The 16,034-nt window shown below is 43.8% G+C and overlaps 1 protein-coding gene across 2 annotated transcripts in view; it reads right to left on the bottom strand.

The window, feature by feature from the left end:
• Positions 1 to 16,034, bottom strand: part of LOC111154100 (neuroblastoma amplified sequence) — a 333,307-nt gene that overhangs the window by 79,531 nt on the left and 237,742 nt on the right. For both annotated transcript variants that reach the window (XM_022513484.1, XM_022513482.1), the window contains exons 43-44: positions 7,473 to 7,723; positions 5,866 to 6,200 (exon numbers count right to left, since the gene is read on the bottom strand). In XM_022513484.1, the coding sequence (XP_022369192.1) occupies positions 5,866 to 6,200; positions 7,473 to 7,723 (586 nt within the window). The remainder of the gene's footprint in view (positions 1 to 5,865; positions 6,201 to 7,472; positions 7,724 to 16,034) is intronic.

The raw sequence follows: 16,034 nt of genomic DNA, 5'->3' as shown, positions 1-16,034 counted from the left end.
AGAATTTTGGAAAACTTGTATCTACCACTGTGAGACTGACAGCTTCCCAATACTTAAAGACTCGTCTGCTGAGATGAGCGCTCATTTTAATGCACGTGACTTTGCTGATATTGTAGAATGCAATTTACCAACATTCGGATGATCTGCATAACTCAGTGGATCACTATTTTCCAAAGCTCTAATGCGTTACATTACAAACCACACATGGGTAAAAGAGCCATTCAAAGTGCAATATGGGCCAGTGATTTCAATGGGACGGAGGACCAGGGTTCAATGATGTACTTTTAGGTTCCATGTTGCAACTGGCCTCTAAGAATCTACCACTTAGTGAGTTTCAGTGGGAGCACCCCAAGTTATAGGCAATTAAAGCACCTCTCCCTTTTCCGACCTCACAATGGAGTAAGGCTGGATTTTCTTCATTGACTTCAACCCAAACAAGAAAAATCAAATGCAGAAACAAACACAAGAATCCAGCTGTGTTCTATTAAGCAAGACATGTCAATATAAAATAATGTCAGTCTTCCATTAATCTTTTTTCTTTGGAAATAGTTATTTTCCATTCAAATAGGCTATTCATGTCAGCCTTTAACAGGTCTGTCATTAAAGTTTTAAGTGAATTAAATAAATATTTCCAAAATATCTTGGTTTTAATTTTTTTTTAACTTTTTATTTATTTATTTGACAGACAGAGATCACAAGTAGGCAGAGAGGCAGGCAGAGAGAGAGAGGAAGGGAAGCAGGCTCCCTGCTGAGCAGAGAGCCTGATGTGGGGCTCGATCCCAGGATCCTGGGATCATGACCCGAGCCGAAGGCAGCGGCTTTAACCCACCGAGCCACCCAGGCGCCCCTTGGTTTTAATTTCTAATATGATAAATATCAATAGATAAAACCTTAATAAACAAAAGTTCTTTTGGGTCTTCAATAATTTTTAAGAATGTTAAGGCACCCAGAGATCAAAAGGTTTTACAATCACCAATTTTCATAATAATTGTTTAAAACGACACTTGCAGAGTTCCTACATCATGCCGTGCTAGGAAATAGAGAATTAGATAAAAGGCACCATCCCTTGCCTCACGGTATTTCTAATTTCATGAAGATTGTAGTCCTCAGTTATAATAATTTCACTGTAAAGAAGAAAAAGCATTTTGTGCGCCTGGTAGGTTCAGTTGGTGGAGCATGGGATTCTTGACCTTGGGGTGGTGAGTCCAAGCCTTGTGTTGGGTGTAGAGCTTAAAAATAAAATCTTTAAAAAAAGATCTTTTTTTTTTAACTTTCTTAGGAATGTCTTTTACATCTGAATGTTGTCAGTGGCAACTAATATGGTATATGGCACATAGCTGATGCCTAAATCCTTAGTGATTTGGGCTGAATCTACACAATGTACATTGGGTCTGTGCTTCAGAAAGTCATACATCATGCCATGCAATTAGGTAATATGCATTATCTAAACATTTTTACAGTGCTTTCAGACACTGATTGCTCATTATGGTGAAAAATGTGCTGCCATCCTTCGTTAAGAGAGAATATTAACACCATGAAGGCCCTGAAGTTACTGCTATCATGCAGCCTTTGATTGAGACAAACTTAGGAAATACATTTGATTTTTAGGTCTTTTTTTTTTTTTAAGACAAATTTACTCTTCCAGATTTTTATATCAAATATTCTGGATAATAGGATTAGGAAGAAACAGTAGCGTATTTCAAGAACAGTCATAATACGAAAAAGAGATTCCCTTATGCTGTTTCCATAGCTCTAGAAACCAGAACCAAAAAGTGGAAACTATAAAAAGCCCAAAGAAAAATCCTTTACAGACACACACACACACACACACACACACACACACACACACACACACGGGGTAGTAGCTGGTATGGCCGCAGACTAGCTGGATTATCAATAGATACGATGCTTCAGGGTCAGAGGTCAGACTAGATAAGAGGTTCCAAATAGTCTCCCCACTGTAACCCAACAGAGACAGTGTGTTCCCCTCAGAAACAATCTGATATCCTGGTGGGAGGTGATGGGAGCTGGAACAAAGGGCTCATTGTAGGGCGGGCTGAGGACCCATCCAGTTCCAGGTTGAGAAGCACCAGGCAGGAGGCCAGAAGGCCTCTTCTAGTTCTAGGACTCTCTGGAGATTCTGAAGAAGGTCCTAAGCAAACTCCCAGGGAGCATCACACAAGTCAGAGGAGTGTTTCCCGTGGCCCTGCGTACAGACGCAGTTCTCCCAGCAATCCCAAGTGTGTGGGGACCGTAAAAGGCTGGGATTGCCCAGAAGCCCCCACTTATCGAATCCCATCACATCTGAACCAAGAACAGCATGTTTCGACCTCAATTTTGGCTTCTTTGACCATTTTCCTGGATTTCTAACCCCCCCTAGCTTGCTCTCTGAGTCTTCTAAAAAATGTTTCTACTTCCTGAACTGGAAAAGCAATAGAAAAGCAACTCTTGTAAATGAAACAAGATGGGATTGGGAGGGAGACAAACCATAAGTGACTCTTAATCTCACAAAACAAACTGAGGGTTGATGGGGGGAGGGGGGTTGGGAAACGGGGGTGGGGTTATGGACATTGGGGAGGGTATGTGCTATGGTGAGTGCTGTGAAGTGTGTAAACCTGGCGATTCACAGACCTGTACGCCTGGGGATAAAAATATATTATATGTTTATAAAAAATAAAATTAAAAAAAAAAAAAAAAAGAAAAGCAACTCTTACCTGCCTCCACAAAAACGAAACAATTGAGATTTGGACCAAAAGCTCTGAACTTTAGACATTCGCATATTCATCACCGCAAGTGTCACGCCAATTTGATCTCTGCCTACACGACATCGCATCATGGCGTGAATATCTTCCTCAGAATCTCCACAAGTTCTGCTAATGCAAATGGCAACTGAATGACAATTATCCTGAAGGCAAATGGCCTTCTCTGCTTTATTCTGTCGAGGGAGGGGTACTAAGTGCAGGCTTTGCAGACACTCCGGCCTGAATTCTAGCATCGGAACAAGTGCTGCTCTTGGTACGCACTCTAGAATTAGCTTGCTGGCTCTTTCCGTTAAGTTAGGTTTTGAATAAATGTGGGTATACATCTGAAAACTGCACACTACACATGAGTAGTATATACTTATTTTACATTTTGAACATCATGTATGAGCTGTGGGAACATCCGGTGTTTTGCAAATTTGGCCAAATCCAGCGGTACTTCCTTTTCCAGCTGTGTCCTCCACCAAGTAAAGGTTGTATTTCAGTTTGAGTTTCTCTCGTTCTCGCTCATTCTAGCCCAGTATTGTGTGATTCCAAACAAGCCTTGGATCTAAACTTTTTTACTTTTCCTCTCTCCATGGAAAATTAAAAGCTTGCCAATTAATAACATAAGGGAAAACATAAGCATAAATAAAATGAGGGGAGACATAAAATGAACTTTAAATGCCTCTGCCTCACTTTTCTGCAGTTTACGGGACTCAGCAGCAGACCACCTCTTGAGACGGTTTACTAGACAAGAGCACCTTGCTAAGCATTACAGCACCTGAACTAGGAGAAAGCAATGCCATAATTACCTCACTCTTTACTGGGCCAGCCAGACATCTTTTCCTTGGGAAAAATGCACCTATCCGCACAAACTGTGTCACACGTTCACAGGGGGTGGGGGGCTGGCTGGAGGTAGAAGTGAGAAACTAAGGCAAGGAGAATGTGCTGTAAGTGCCACCCTCGGACTGAAAACATCATAATAAAAATGAACACCCTGAGTGGATTCTACGGCCAACTTTTCAGTTGAATCATGAGTCACTAACTGCTGCTGGAAAATCTAGAACCATCTGTCCATTTCCATATTCAGGCTCACAATTAGCATATGGCCTTGCCAGGGAGCTGGTCTTTGCTGCTACCCTCACATAAACTATTGAAAAACTGCTTCAGCTTTAAGGGGAAGGAAAGGGCCTTGGAGTGAAGGCCCCTCTGTCTTCCTGGCTTCCCACCTCGTCTGTTTGCTGGTTCACGGTCCCACCCGCAGAGACTTTTCCTTGGATTTCAACCCCACAGTTGGTTCATTCCCTTCCCTTCATTCTTCCACCATTGCTAATACACACCCCATCAGAACTGTGACCCTCCTCTCATTCTTGGGAGATTTCAAAACCCGTGTTTGCTGGACGCTTGTCTTTTCCCACATTTGCCAGGTTCCTGCCTGGCCTCCTTCACTTAGACTCAGTCCTGCTCTGGACGCATCCCATGACGGGCCACTCCACTAGGACCAAGCATCCTGGGGGCTCTGCGGTCCCTGTCCTCATGCAGCTCCTAGAATGGCTCCGGACTCTTGACTCCAGCTGCTTGTTCTGGGACGTCTTAGACATACTATAGTTGGGAGGTTAAGAGCAAAGACCCTGGGAAAAAGCCTTCCTGATGTCAAGGTATGGCTCCTCTATTACCAAACTAACCTTGTGGAACTGCACTTTCCTCCCCTGTCAGAATGGGAGGATTAATATGACCTGTACCACAGATAACTCGGCCAGAGGAGGCACAGGTCTAGCAGATTCCTCAGTCCGAACCACACACCTACTCATGGCAGGTTCAAAGTTCAAGCCAGGTTTTACAGGACTCAAAAGTTGTACTCTTTTCAAATGTATAATGCTATCTTCCTTTAAAATCTTTAGTTTCTTCCTTAAAAACAACAAAAATGATCATCTCCTTCTTATAGCAGTCCTCATAAAATTTAAAAGCAAGTTATTAACTAAAGTACTTGAGTTCTAATAATAAGGAAATGATATCCTTGGTTAGCCACAACTGTCGATCTAACAAGTTAGTTAGAACTAGAAATCCCAGGGCACCTAGGTGGCTCTGTCGGTTGAGCATCTGCATTTGGCTCAGGTCATGATCCCAGCGTCCTGGATCAAGTCCTGCATTGGGCTCCCAGCTCAGTGGGGAGTCTGCTTCTCCCTCCTCCCCCTGCTTGTGCTCTCTTTCTCAAATAGAGTCTTAAAAAAAAAAAATTTTAAAAAGACCTAGGAATCCCCACAGATGTTTGAACCTCTACCTGTGCCAATCTCTAAATGAATGACTTGAATTCTTAGCCTTTATGGTAAAATTTCAAGATAATATTAGCCACAGTAAATATTCTTGTGATAAGATACTGGGTGGACTTGCCAGTCAACCTGGGGAAGGAGAGAGCAACAGCAAAGACGGGCACCAGCAGATGAAGAGGAAGTTCCAAAGGCAAGAAAGCCCAGCAGATGAGAGCAGAAGTGGGAGACTGTCCTGGACAGAGATGTCCCGTGGCCAAGCAGAGGGCAAGAAGGGGAGGAGAGGGACCCATGTTATCTACTCTGTGTGAAACTATACATTGTTGGAAGGATCCAGAGCAAGATCTGGAGTCCAGCTAAAGGGGCTCAGACCTAAGCATGGAGCAGACATTAGAAAACATCCACAGACTTCCATGGATAATTCTATCACCAAGCCATAAACTATCACATGGCATTCGTGCGAAATTGTTTAAGTGCTCAATTTAACCCTAGGTAAGCTGTCCGCCTGCCTCTGAATGCGGGCACCGTGGGCTGGGCGCTGGAGGTGTTTCCCCCTTATGAACTGGAAAGAACAGGACGGAATATTTACTATCAAATGACACAGGAGAACTGTAACATGTATAAAATGTACATGTAAATGAGAACAGTTGGAGTCTAATTTAGACAACTGCACATCTGTGATAGAGGAAAATGATTTCCTAAGCATGAACACCTCATGCTTAGTAAAAAAACTAAAAAGTCAAACACGGAAGTATTCCCCAACTGGAGAAAGTAAATAAAAACAATCTACCGCACCTAAGAGCAATTTCCATTCCTTCTAAAGCAGCCAATGCACTGTGAGCTATCCTTTCAGTTACCTTGGTCACAGCTTTTGGAGAAAACGTGATTGTGTCCACCACAGTGATGAGGTCGCCCGGGCGGAGGCGATCAAAGTACTTCACGCAGACATCATAGGCGCGGAGCCACTCCAGGGAGGACTCTGGGACTTGTTTAATGAGGTGAGGGTCTCCAGTCCAGAACAACTTCTGTAACCAGATGGTGTACAGAGCACTCGGGGAAAGCATCTGTCCATCCTTGGCAGGGATTTTGGGAACAAGTTTGGAAATAGATAAGATATTTTGACTTGAAAGAACTGGCTCCAGAGCTTCTAGAGGATTCATGTTTTCATCTGTCAGCTTTTTGTAATTAAGACCTAATGGAAAGGAAAGAAAAAAAAAGGTAGGTTCATTCCAAGAACTTTCGCACACATCCGCAGCCCTCTGTGTGGCTGGCGGGAAAAGTCCACCGGCCGGTTTACAGCAGACAGTGTGTCTGTTACACGGGTCCCAAGACCTGAGCGCCAGTCCCGGCCCACAGGGTTATCTGCCACGCAGTCCTCCGCGAACCGCCTCAAGGGGGGCGCGCGAGACAACCACGGCCCCCAGGCTGCCGGCCTGCAGGGCACCCGCATTTTCTTCCAACAGTGCACTCAGCACTCACCGCACTGCATTCTTTTTTTTTTTTTTTTTTAAAGATTTTATTTATTTATTTGACAGAGAGAGAGACCACAAGTAGGCAGAGGCAGGCAGAGAGAGAGGGGGAAGCAGGCTCCCTGCTGAGCAGAGAGCCTAATGCAGGGCTTGATCCCAGGACCCTGAGATCATGACCTGAGCCAAAGGCAGAGGCTTAACCCACTGAGCCACCCAGGCGCCCCTCTAGTCACCTGCTGTTCATCTGGCCTCCCGTCCACTGCCCGAGGGCCCAAGGGCCCGAAATGTCTACCGAAGGCCCGAGGGCCCAAGGCCCGAAGCCAGGGTTTGGATCTTACTCCTTTTCCTCTGTGTCTGGTCCAAATTTGTAATTTGGTTACTCAGTAAACCGCTGATAAACTGAAGTAAATTCTCACAACTGCTACAGGTGTCGAAAGGATGCAGATTTCAAAGTGCCCTGTAAGTTCTACAGCACAGAGACGGGAGACGGATTAATGTGCTTAGATTCTTAGTGATGAGCGTAAGGACACACAGATGGCATTCTAAAGACTTCCACCAGGTCTCAGAGGGTAAAAGGCACTTATTTTAAGGGTTCCACACACACTTTAAACTGAGAGGCTCCAGTGAAGTGAAATTATGCCAAATTGCCAATTGTAAAGTTTCTCGATCTTATCCTTCATATAAGGTAAAATAAAACCCCGGGGAGTAGGGAATAACCCTCTGGAGGATTAGTCAAAAACTCTGTATTTTAGTACCAGGCCTCCTCTAAATTACTGTGCTGCTTCCAATAGATGTCTTACAGTTTCGTTGCTATTTAATTCCTGCAACAGCGAGTAAAGGAGTTGGAAAGATAATAACAAATGTTAATTAGCATTGAATCCTGTGGTTTTAGATCTATGTCAGCCACAACACACAAACATGAGTGTGTAAAAAAAAAAATTAATCCCTAGATTTAATTTAAAGAATGGGTTCAAGCAGGGAAATGATTGTCTTACCTGAAGCAACTACCTTAAATTTCTTTAGCAGTCGAATGTGGGTTTCTGGCTTAATGGTATACTTCCCAAAATCCGCACAGTGGCAGCTTTCCAGGAGAGAGAAATAATACAGCAACCTTTCGTGATCAAAGCCACCAATCGTGGGGTAAATATACTTGACCATGTGCTTATGAAAGCCTTCTGGATCAGTCTTCAAAGTCTCAAAAAGACGAAGGGCTTGGGCTCGATTTTCAATTTCTACTGTGGACAAGCTGAAATTAGGGACGAAGAAATTATGTTAAGATTTGGTTCCCTTATTAAATGATGTGCTCTTTTTTTTTTTTTTTAAAATACCAAAGGAGAAAGGTTGCATCTTACAAAGTTCCTTCTTCCTGCGAATCAAATTCAGTAAAACACCAGGATTCAGGCAGTTTACATAAAGAGAAAGGGATGTTGTTAGATGCCTATTATTATACCATTTTCATGTTATCTCATGTGGGTCACGGCAACCGTGTGAAGTAGGCATGACGCCACATTCCTTCAGATGGGAGAGTCCCCAGTGCACACCAGCCAGGACATGAACCCACACTTGTCCACCTCCACAATGTACTGTTTATGCATGTCACAAGAACCACGTAAAATCTGAGCTTCATTACAGAAACGTAAACAACCTTATCATTTCAGGAATTTAGGAAATGGTGAGGGAAGAAACAGCTCCAAGTTTGAGGCATAGAAGTTTTACCTCCAAGAGCCTTGGAGACCCAAATTTGGCAGTGTTCAAACACAATTAAAACAGGAAAGAACAGATACGTGTACTTTCACTTGAATTAATGAATGACGTTTGAATAAAACACGTATCTTGATCTTTTCATCCTGACTTAAATGTCTTTATGCTGTAATAAAAAATTAAATAAATAAATACATACATACATACATAAAAAGGTCACTTCAGTTTAAACTATTGAAAAAATTTTTAAGGAGTTTGGTTTGGTTGATCAGTTTTTATTTGGGGGGAAGACTTAATTTCAGTCTTGGCTTCACCCTGGACAGAACATAATGCCTCCAGTCCAGTGTAACCCCAATGGCCCAGGCAGAAGAAGTTTCAAGCTCTAATTTTCAGAGTCCTTCAGGCAGCCCTCAGCACTCCCAGAAATGCCCAGTCTCCGGAGCTCTGGCGAACAGGATATGTGGGGGCAGCCAGCGAGACTGCTGGCAGTATCAAAGTTAGATTACTTACAGTTGAAAAGCAGCTCCTCTGGAATATGGCACCCTATTTATTGGAACTCCCATTTTCAGAAAATGCCAGGACATGTTTTTGGTTTATGGAGATAAAGTTAACACAAATTGTGTTTTTAGGTTCTTATAAGTGTGTGATAATACTGGGGATAACAGCAGCAATCCACAAAGTGAAAATACCAAGTCATTTTTTTCAAAAAATGCTCTTTTAACCTGTCACTTCAAGAGAAACCCTGTTCTTCTGCTAAGACACAATTTGAGCATCTACAAAAATATCCCTATCTATAAAAATGTCCCTGCTCTATAAAAATTTCCGTGGCTGCCTCCTCTAGGCATCCTTCTACTCTGATACTTATAACATGCTTTAGCTTTTCATTTCCTTGTATGTCTCCCCTACTAGACTATAGATCACTTGATGGCAAAGATGACAGCATATCTTCCTTATCTTTAGTTTCTCAGTTCCGAGCACTTATATGGGTAAAAAGGAAACATTCAACATGTATCTTATAAGTGCCAAGTAGATGGATGGATGAGCAAAAACTTAAGTGTCCTCTATGGACCAGGCACTGCGCTCAGCACTGGGGAGGGCATGAAGGTTCACAACACAGAGCTCTCATCCAGCAGTCTAAAAGTCTAGTTGAGCTATAATACTTAGAGTTCAACAGCAATGCAAAATTATGCTATGGGTAGACAGAGAACACACAATGGTATTCCCATTAAGAGGAGGACCACTAACACTATAACTTCAGAGGAGGTGGCTGTCAATGGTAACAAAAGGCTTAATGAAGGAAGTACCTGAGCTTGTCACTATAAAAAGGAATGAAGTGAAAATAGTACCATAGAGGTATGGAGACAAGAAAGTACGAGTTCTGTGCAACAAACACAAAGAGTATAAATGAATGGCTCGTCGTAACGTATTCTTGACACTATCGCTGTTCAAAGTACGCGTTGTCATCTCTGAAAGATACTATGCACACAGTGGTACGTGAAAGTGATCCACAGAATGTATTATGTCTCTGCATCATTTGTGAAATGAAGTCTGAAAAAGTAAATAAGAAACCACGTAACCCCATTAAGACAGTTCGTACTGACAAAGATTTACAGGCAGAAAGGCAGGCCTGATGGAAGGGGGGAGAACCACACGTGCACTTATGCTGCTGATTACTATGCAAGGCAAGCTAACCCTAAGTAATTAGCAACCTACAGATGAGAAACTACCATCAGAGAGGTGAAGCAGCTCACCTAAGACCAAGGGACCACGTCTCCTTGGACCCAGTGCGTGTTCTGCTTACCTTATCACAAAGCGACCATCGACTGACAAAGGTCAAGAACCTGCCTTACCAACCATCTAAAAACAGGACTTCCTTCTGTAACACAGACAGCAGTTCTCTCTCCCAGCAGCATTACTCTAAAAGAGTTCTCCTGTCATACTTCATTCCTAACATCCCGATAAAATAGAATACTCCAGACAGTCTCATCTACAATATGGACAGTGACTAAACCACCCAAGTTTGAGTTCACGGAGTTTGGCTTCATTTGGAATATAGCGTCTCTCAATCAGCATGACCTCCCCTCTTGCCCACCCACTTATTCTTCTGTGCCTAATTCAGTTTGCCCGATGTACAATTTTACCTAATTATCTTGTCAAGACAGACACTCGAATACCTTTACTGACACATGATAAATACCAAAACCTCCCTCTAAAGCAAACTGCAATGCGCTAAGATCTTTTACAGATGCCAGTAATCAATAACCCATTGTAATAGTTTCCATTGAAAAAAGCCGTTATCTTCCCTTTGGAACAAGAAATGACATCTCTGCTTCGAAAACAATTCCAAAGACCCCATATTCAGGAGAGTAGGAAGAAATACCATGAAACCACTATGGACTTTTCACTAATCAAATTAATGATTACCCTTAAAAACTGGTTAAGTGCTTCTTCTGGAGCCAAGTTTAAGCTATAAAGCAGCTTATTTTTTTTTTTTATTTTTTTAAAGATTTTATTTATTTATTTTTATTTTATTTGACAGAGAGAAAGAGCGAGAGATCACAAGTAGGCAGAGCAGCAGGCAGAGAGGGGGGGAAGCAGGCTCCCTGCTGAGCACAGAGCCCGATGCAGGCCTCGATCCCAGGACCCTGAGATCATGACCTGAGCCGAAGGTAGAGGCTTAACCCACTGAGCCACCCAGGCGCCCTAAAGCAGCTTATATAATATAGTGCATATTTAACTTTCAGAGATTAACTACAGGAAGAAACTAGCATTAGTTTTACCCAATGCACAAGGAATAAATTACGAGCACTAATCCCTTGATTAGTGTTCTGTAATGGCTTCAAGTTGTCAATCACCCAAAAATGTGATTCAAGCACAGCATGTATTGAAAGAACTTATATTTGTATGGGAAAACAAATTTATTTAAACTCCTTTTTCTTTACTCAGTCTGAGAGTGATTGGTAACAGTTCTAGTACCTGGAGGAGGAATACTGAGGAGAGGGAGAGGAGGAAGGACGGACAGTGAGGTAGAAGGAGGGATTGGGAAAGACAGAGAGAAAGGGATGGGGATAGGGCTGCACAAATCCATATGTAGCAACTAACAGGCATTTCTGCCAAAGACTAATCCTACAAGTTTAAAGACATTTGGGTCCAAATTAATCACTACAATCCTTGGTGAACAAGGTTTCCCCAGAGATGCCTGTGGAAAGAGACAATTCTACCCTCTAAGTTTCCCCCTCCGACCGGAGGGAAACCATCCAAGGTATTCACCACTCAAACACCCCAGAATGAACTCAGTGTAGCTGACCTGATCTGCTGTGCTGCCTCACAGCTGAACATGGCGATGGAAGAAAGAGGAGATCAAAATCATCATGGCGTTTTTCAGCTTCGCCACCATTTTGGCCAAGTGTCTTTGCAAACTGAAAAATGGAATTTAACTTTCCAAGTTCACTTACAGAGTTGATGGCATGACCAATGGTATCTCTGTCTATTTCTTGTCAGACAATTACTTGGTGACATCCTCTGCAGAATATTTTAAGTTTTTTTTTGTTTTGTTCTGTATTGTTTTGTTTTAGAGAGGTAAACAGACAGACAAAGAGAGGAGGGGCAGAGGGAGAGGGAAAGCCTCTTCAGCAGGCTCCAGGCCCAGCACTGAGCCTGACATGAGGCTCAATCTCACCACAAAGAGCATGACCTGAGCTGAAGCCAACAAGAGTCAGACACTGAACCGATGGAGGCACCCCTCTTTGTGGGATGTTTTATATGAACTGAGTACAGTGGGGCAAGCCATGAGGTCAGCCTTCATCTCTGCTATAGTGACAATCCCAAACCCTCCAGTTCTGACTAGTTTATGTAGTCCCATATTACAACCTAGCAAAAAATATTTAAAAACAGCATGGCACAGAAATAGTCATAGGTACCATGTATGGAGCCCTTAGGCATTAAGTATCACATCATCTCACGTCTCACAAAACAGCTGCCTTATAATTAATGTCAATGTCGACTTGAAAAACAACTGTTCAAGAATCAGATGTGCAAAGTTAGGCTAACAGTGGTCACAGGATGGGTTCAGCACATATGATCTGCTTCCAGAAGTGACAATAGTAGCTCATTTTTTTTTTGAGCATCTACTACATGCCAGGTATTTTGTTCAAATCTCTTAAATCCCACAGCCATCTTGCCAAATGGAATGAGAACAGCCATTCTGAAGATGAGGAAACCTAGGCCTGCATACGGGGATGCCTATGGACGACATGTTAGCAGGATTGTTTCCACAAGATGGAAACAAGCCAGAATGCATTTTCTGCTTACATTTTATGCCAGCATCAGGAGCTTTTGACTCTGTGGGGGAGAACTGGCCTTAATGATCACAACTTGGAAGGGGGGTTACAGATGTAAGGAAGGCTTTGCTTCCAATTTGGTAATAGCGGTAATTAGTTTTTCCACTTTCAGGAATGGTAGGTTTCTTCTTATGCACAAGGCAAATCACAGTCTTGGTCATGATCTCTTCCCCACCTTAGGCCGAAAGAGAGATCAAAACCAAATTGAACAACTGTATAAAACCCAGGACCTGAATATCTATATTCAACCCTCCTCCACTAATATGGACTTTTCCTGGTCCTGAGTTTTTATTTTGTCTTAATTTTCAACATTATGTCCTAGTTTTAACAAGCTGAGCTGCCTTAAATCCCCACTCCAGACTAAATATTCTCACACTACTCCAGGCTTGCTTAAGGGAAGAGCAGGCCAGAGTTCAGCATCCTTTACCATCTGGCTCTCTGGACACACCCCACTCTCAGCAGCAGCAACCCTGGGGCACAGGTCCTGCGCATCTTCTGTTTCAATTCATAAAAAAGGCAAACACCTTACAATGTATTCATCTTCCCACAGATGTAACTTGCCCTTGCTCATCCTTGTACCTGAGACCAAAAGGTACTGTGAAAAACAGCAGTGCACAGATTCCCTGTGACCAGGGGCCCCAGCCATGGGCCTCAAGGAGACAGTACTAAACCAACCGACAGAGAAGATGGTATCATGATCTCCAACACCCAAGCAAAATCCCTTGGGTAATTACCCGGGTGACTAGAAGGTGGCTGGCTAGCAGAATGAACTGAACGTGTAGGGTGCATGGCCTTCAGATCTGTTGTTTAATTAACAAGAGGGAAATGGGGGTGCCTTGGTGGCTCGGCTGGTTGAGCGACTGCCTTTGGCTCAGGTCATGATCCTGGAATCCCAGGATCCAGTCCCTGCTCAGCAGGGAGTCTGCTTCTCCCTCTGACCCTCCCCCTTCTCATGCTCCCTCTCTCTCTCTCTCAAATAAATAAAATATTTAAAAAGAGAGAGAGAAAGAGAGAGAGAGAGAGAAGGGGGGGAAATGGAGGGTGTTACCAAGGATGATAGAGGAGGCAGTTCTCGCCCCTATCTACTTCTCCTATGCTCACAGGCACCATATGCTCCAGCTCAATGGTCTTCCATAGCTACTGAAAATACCAAGACCTTCCTGGCCCCAGAACCCTCTGCCTAGACTGCTATCTGCTCCTTGTGCATTTCCTTTCTGGTACTTACCATGACTAGCAATTTATGTTTGGGCTATTTTTAAGTGCGTGTGTGTGTATGTGTTGGGGTGGTGGGGGCTTGGGTTTGGGGGAGTCTCCCCTATTAGAACATAGGCTCTATGAGGGTAATGATGTGTCTTACCCAGCACTTAAACCGAAATTCAGACTAGGAAGACACTATAAAAATAGTAATATTTAAGGAATGAACAATTGTGGTCCTACTCGATTACCCAGAAGCAGCCTCTGGTATTCCAAAAATGATCTTGTGTCCAAAACTGAAAGACACTCACGGAGTCAGCAGCACGGACGAGAACAGTACCGGAATAATGCCACAGCAGTACAGAGCCGCCCAGCTGCAAACCCGCCACAGACTTTCTCTCACCTCTATACCCTTACAAGGTAAGCATGAGGGTCGGATAACTGAGAAAACAATGACTCAAGAGGACGAGGAGACTTGCTCACGGCTGCACAGCCACGATCACGGGCAGCGGACCTGGACCCCGAAGTGTGGCCTGGCCCCACAAGCCACCATACACCGGACGTTAGCAATGTAACACCCACCGGCAGGTGCCGAACAGCCCAGAAGGGAAGCTGGCGGCTCCAGCTGCGGTGGGGGGCACAGCAGCCCTGAACGAGGCCCAGAGAAGAGGAGGCTGGGCGGGCCAGTGGGGCCGGCCGGAGCGGACGCCAGGCACACGGGTCCGCTGGAAGCCATCACGGGCAGTCAGCACCCCCGAGAAGGAAAAAACCGGAGGAACAGTAAGAGGGCGAAGGAGACCAAACTTCAAGTGTGGGTGTTCACAACCATTATCTCCTTCATCGGGGAGTGAAATCGCAGCAATAACCACCACTCGTGAAGCACCGACTGTGAAAGGAACGCAGGTTTGCTACTTTACCGTGAAGTCATTTAATTTTTATGACACCTTAGAGTTAAGGAAAATGAGTTTCGGAGAATCGAATGATCTCGCACAGGGACACCCAGCCAGAGCGAGGGGGTGGGCTCTGAGCTAGCTACCCTGATTTGGAGGGTCATGCCCTGTCGCATTGGGGACCTCACTCAGCCCTGTCGGGGCACCTTCCCAGACACGAGCTGAGCCAGGAACACCTCCGAGTTCAGCAGCAGGAAAGAGCACGGAAAACACAGGGAAATCCACTTGGCAGGGAGAACGGCTTTTTAAAGGGATAGGAAAACAAGGGACAGGAAACAGAATCTTAAGGAAAAGACCGTTATCTTTCTTCTGACTCTGATCCATTACCTTCCCACAGGCACTGACTCAACGAGTGAACGCCCGGCCGTTCCTACTGTATTAACCAGGCTCGTTTCAAACCCCCATGTTACCGAGTCTGATTAAATGGTCAGGCAAACCGCATCTTTTAAGTGAAGAACGCGAGCACTAAACACCACTTCTGAATCAATATTAGGTGTTTTGTCACTCACAAGTAGTGACGCCGGGAGGTAATGATTTCCTGCTTTTGTAATCGCTGTGCCAGCATAATCACACTGCGATCAGCTGTAATGATACGCTGTGAACAGTCCTGCACGTTCCCAGATTGCCTGATAATTCATAATATATTCAGAGACCAACGGAGCATCCTGCTTGTACAGATACGACAGCCTTTTATGTAACATTCAATGAAAGGAAAAAAATATTTGATAAAATGTCAAGGTATTTTTTAACCCACTGAGCCACCCAGGCGCCCCTCAAGGTATTTTTTAAATGCCAATATGCCAAAGAAACATTTATTTGAACAAATTATTGCGGTTCAAAAATGGTGAAGTCATGCAATATTTCTCATAGATAACACTATCACCCGTGTAGCAATTTCACAAATACTTAGAGCATAGATGCTAACATTTCAAAGATTTAATAAAAATTAAAAATGCTGAATTATAAGCAATTCTTGACTGTTCAGCAGGATTTGGCCCCACTCAGTACTCCCTCCCTTTCCTTAAACTCTCTCTCCCCACAGCTTCCCTAGCACAAAGAGGCCCCATCCTTCATCCTATCTCTCGCCTGCACGCTCCTGTTCCTTTTGCTGGGAGCCCTTCATGTGCCATTAATTGGGGAAGGTCCTCAAGGTGTGTCTCACGTCTCGCTCCTTTCCCATTTCATATTCTTTCCCAAAGCACACCCACAACAGAGCTCATTGATCATCTATGTGCACATAACTCCCAAATTAGTGTTTCCGGCTTCTCCTTCTCTTTTGAATTCCAGAGCAGTAAGATCCACTGTCTGCATGATCTTTCCTCTTAGGCATTTCAAGGTATGCAACTTCCCCTAATTCCTTATCTTTTCTTTA

This window comes from Enhydra lutris, unplaced genomic scaffold (assembly GCF_002288905.1).
Source record: "Enhydra lutris kenyoni isolate GAN:26980312 unplaced genomic scaffold, ASM228890v2 scaffoldscaffold35, whole genome shotgun sequence".
NCBI lineage: Eukaryota > Metazoa > Chordata > Mammalia > Carnivora > Mustelidae > Enhydra > Enhydra lutris.
This window is presented reverse-complemented; position numbering and strand designations above follow the sequence as displayed.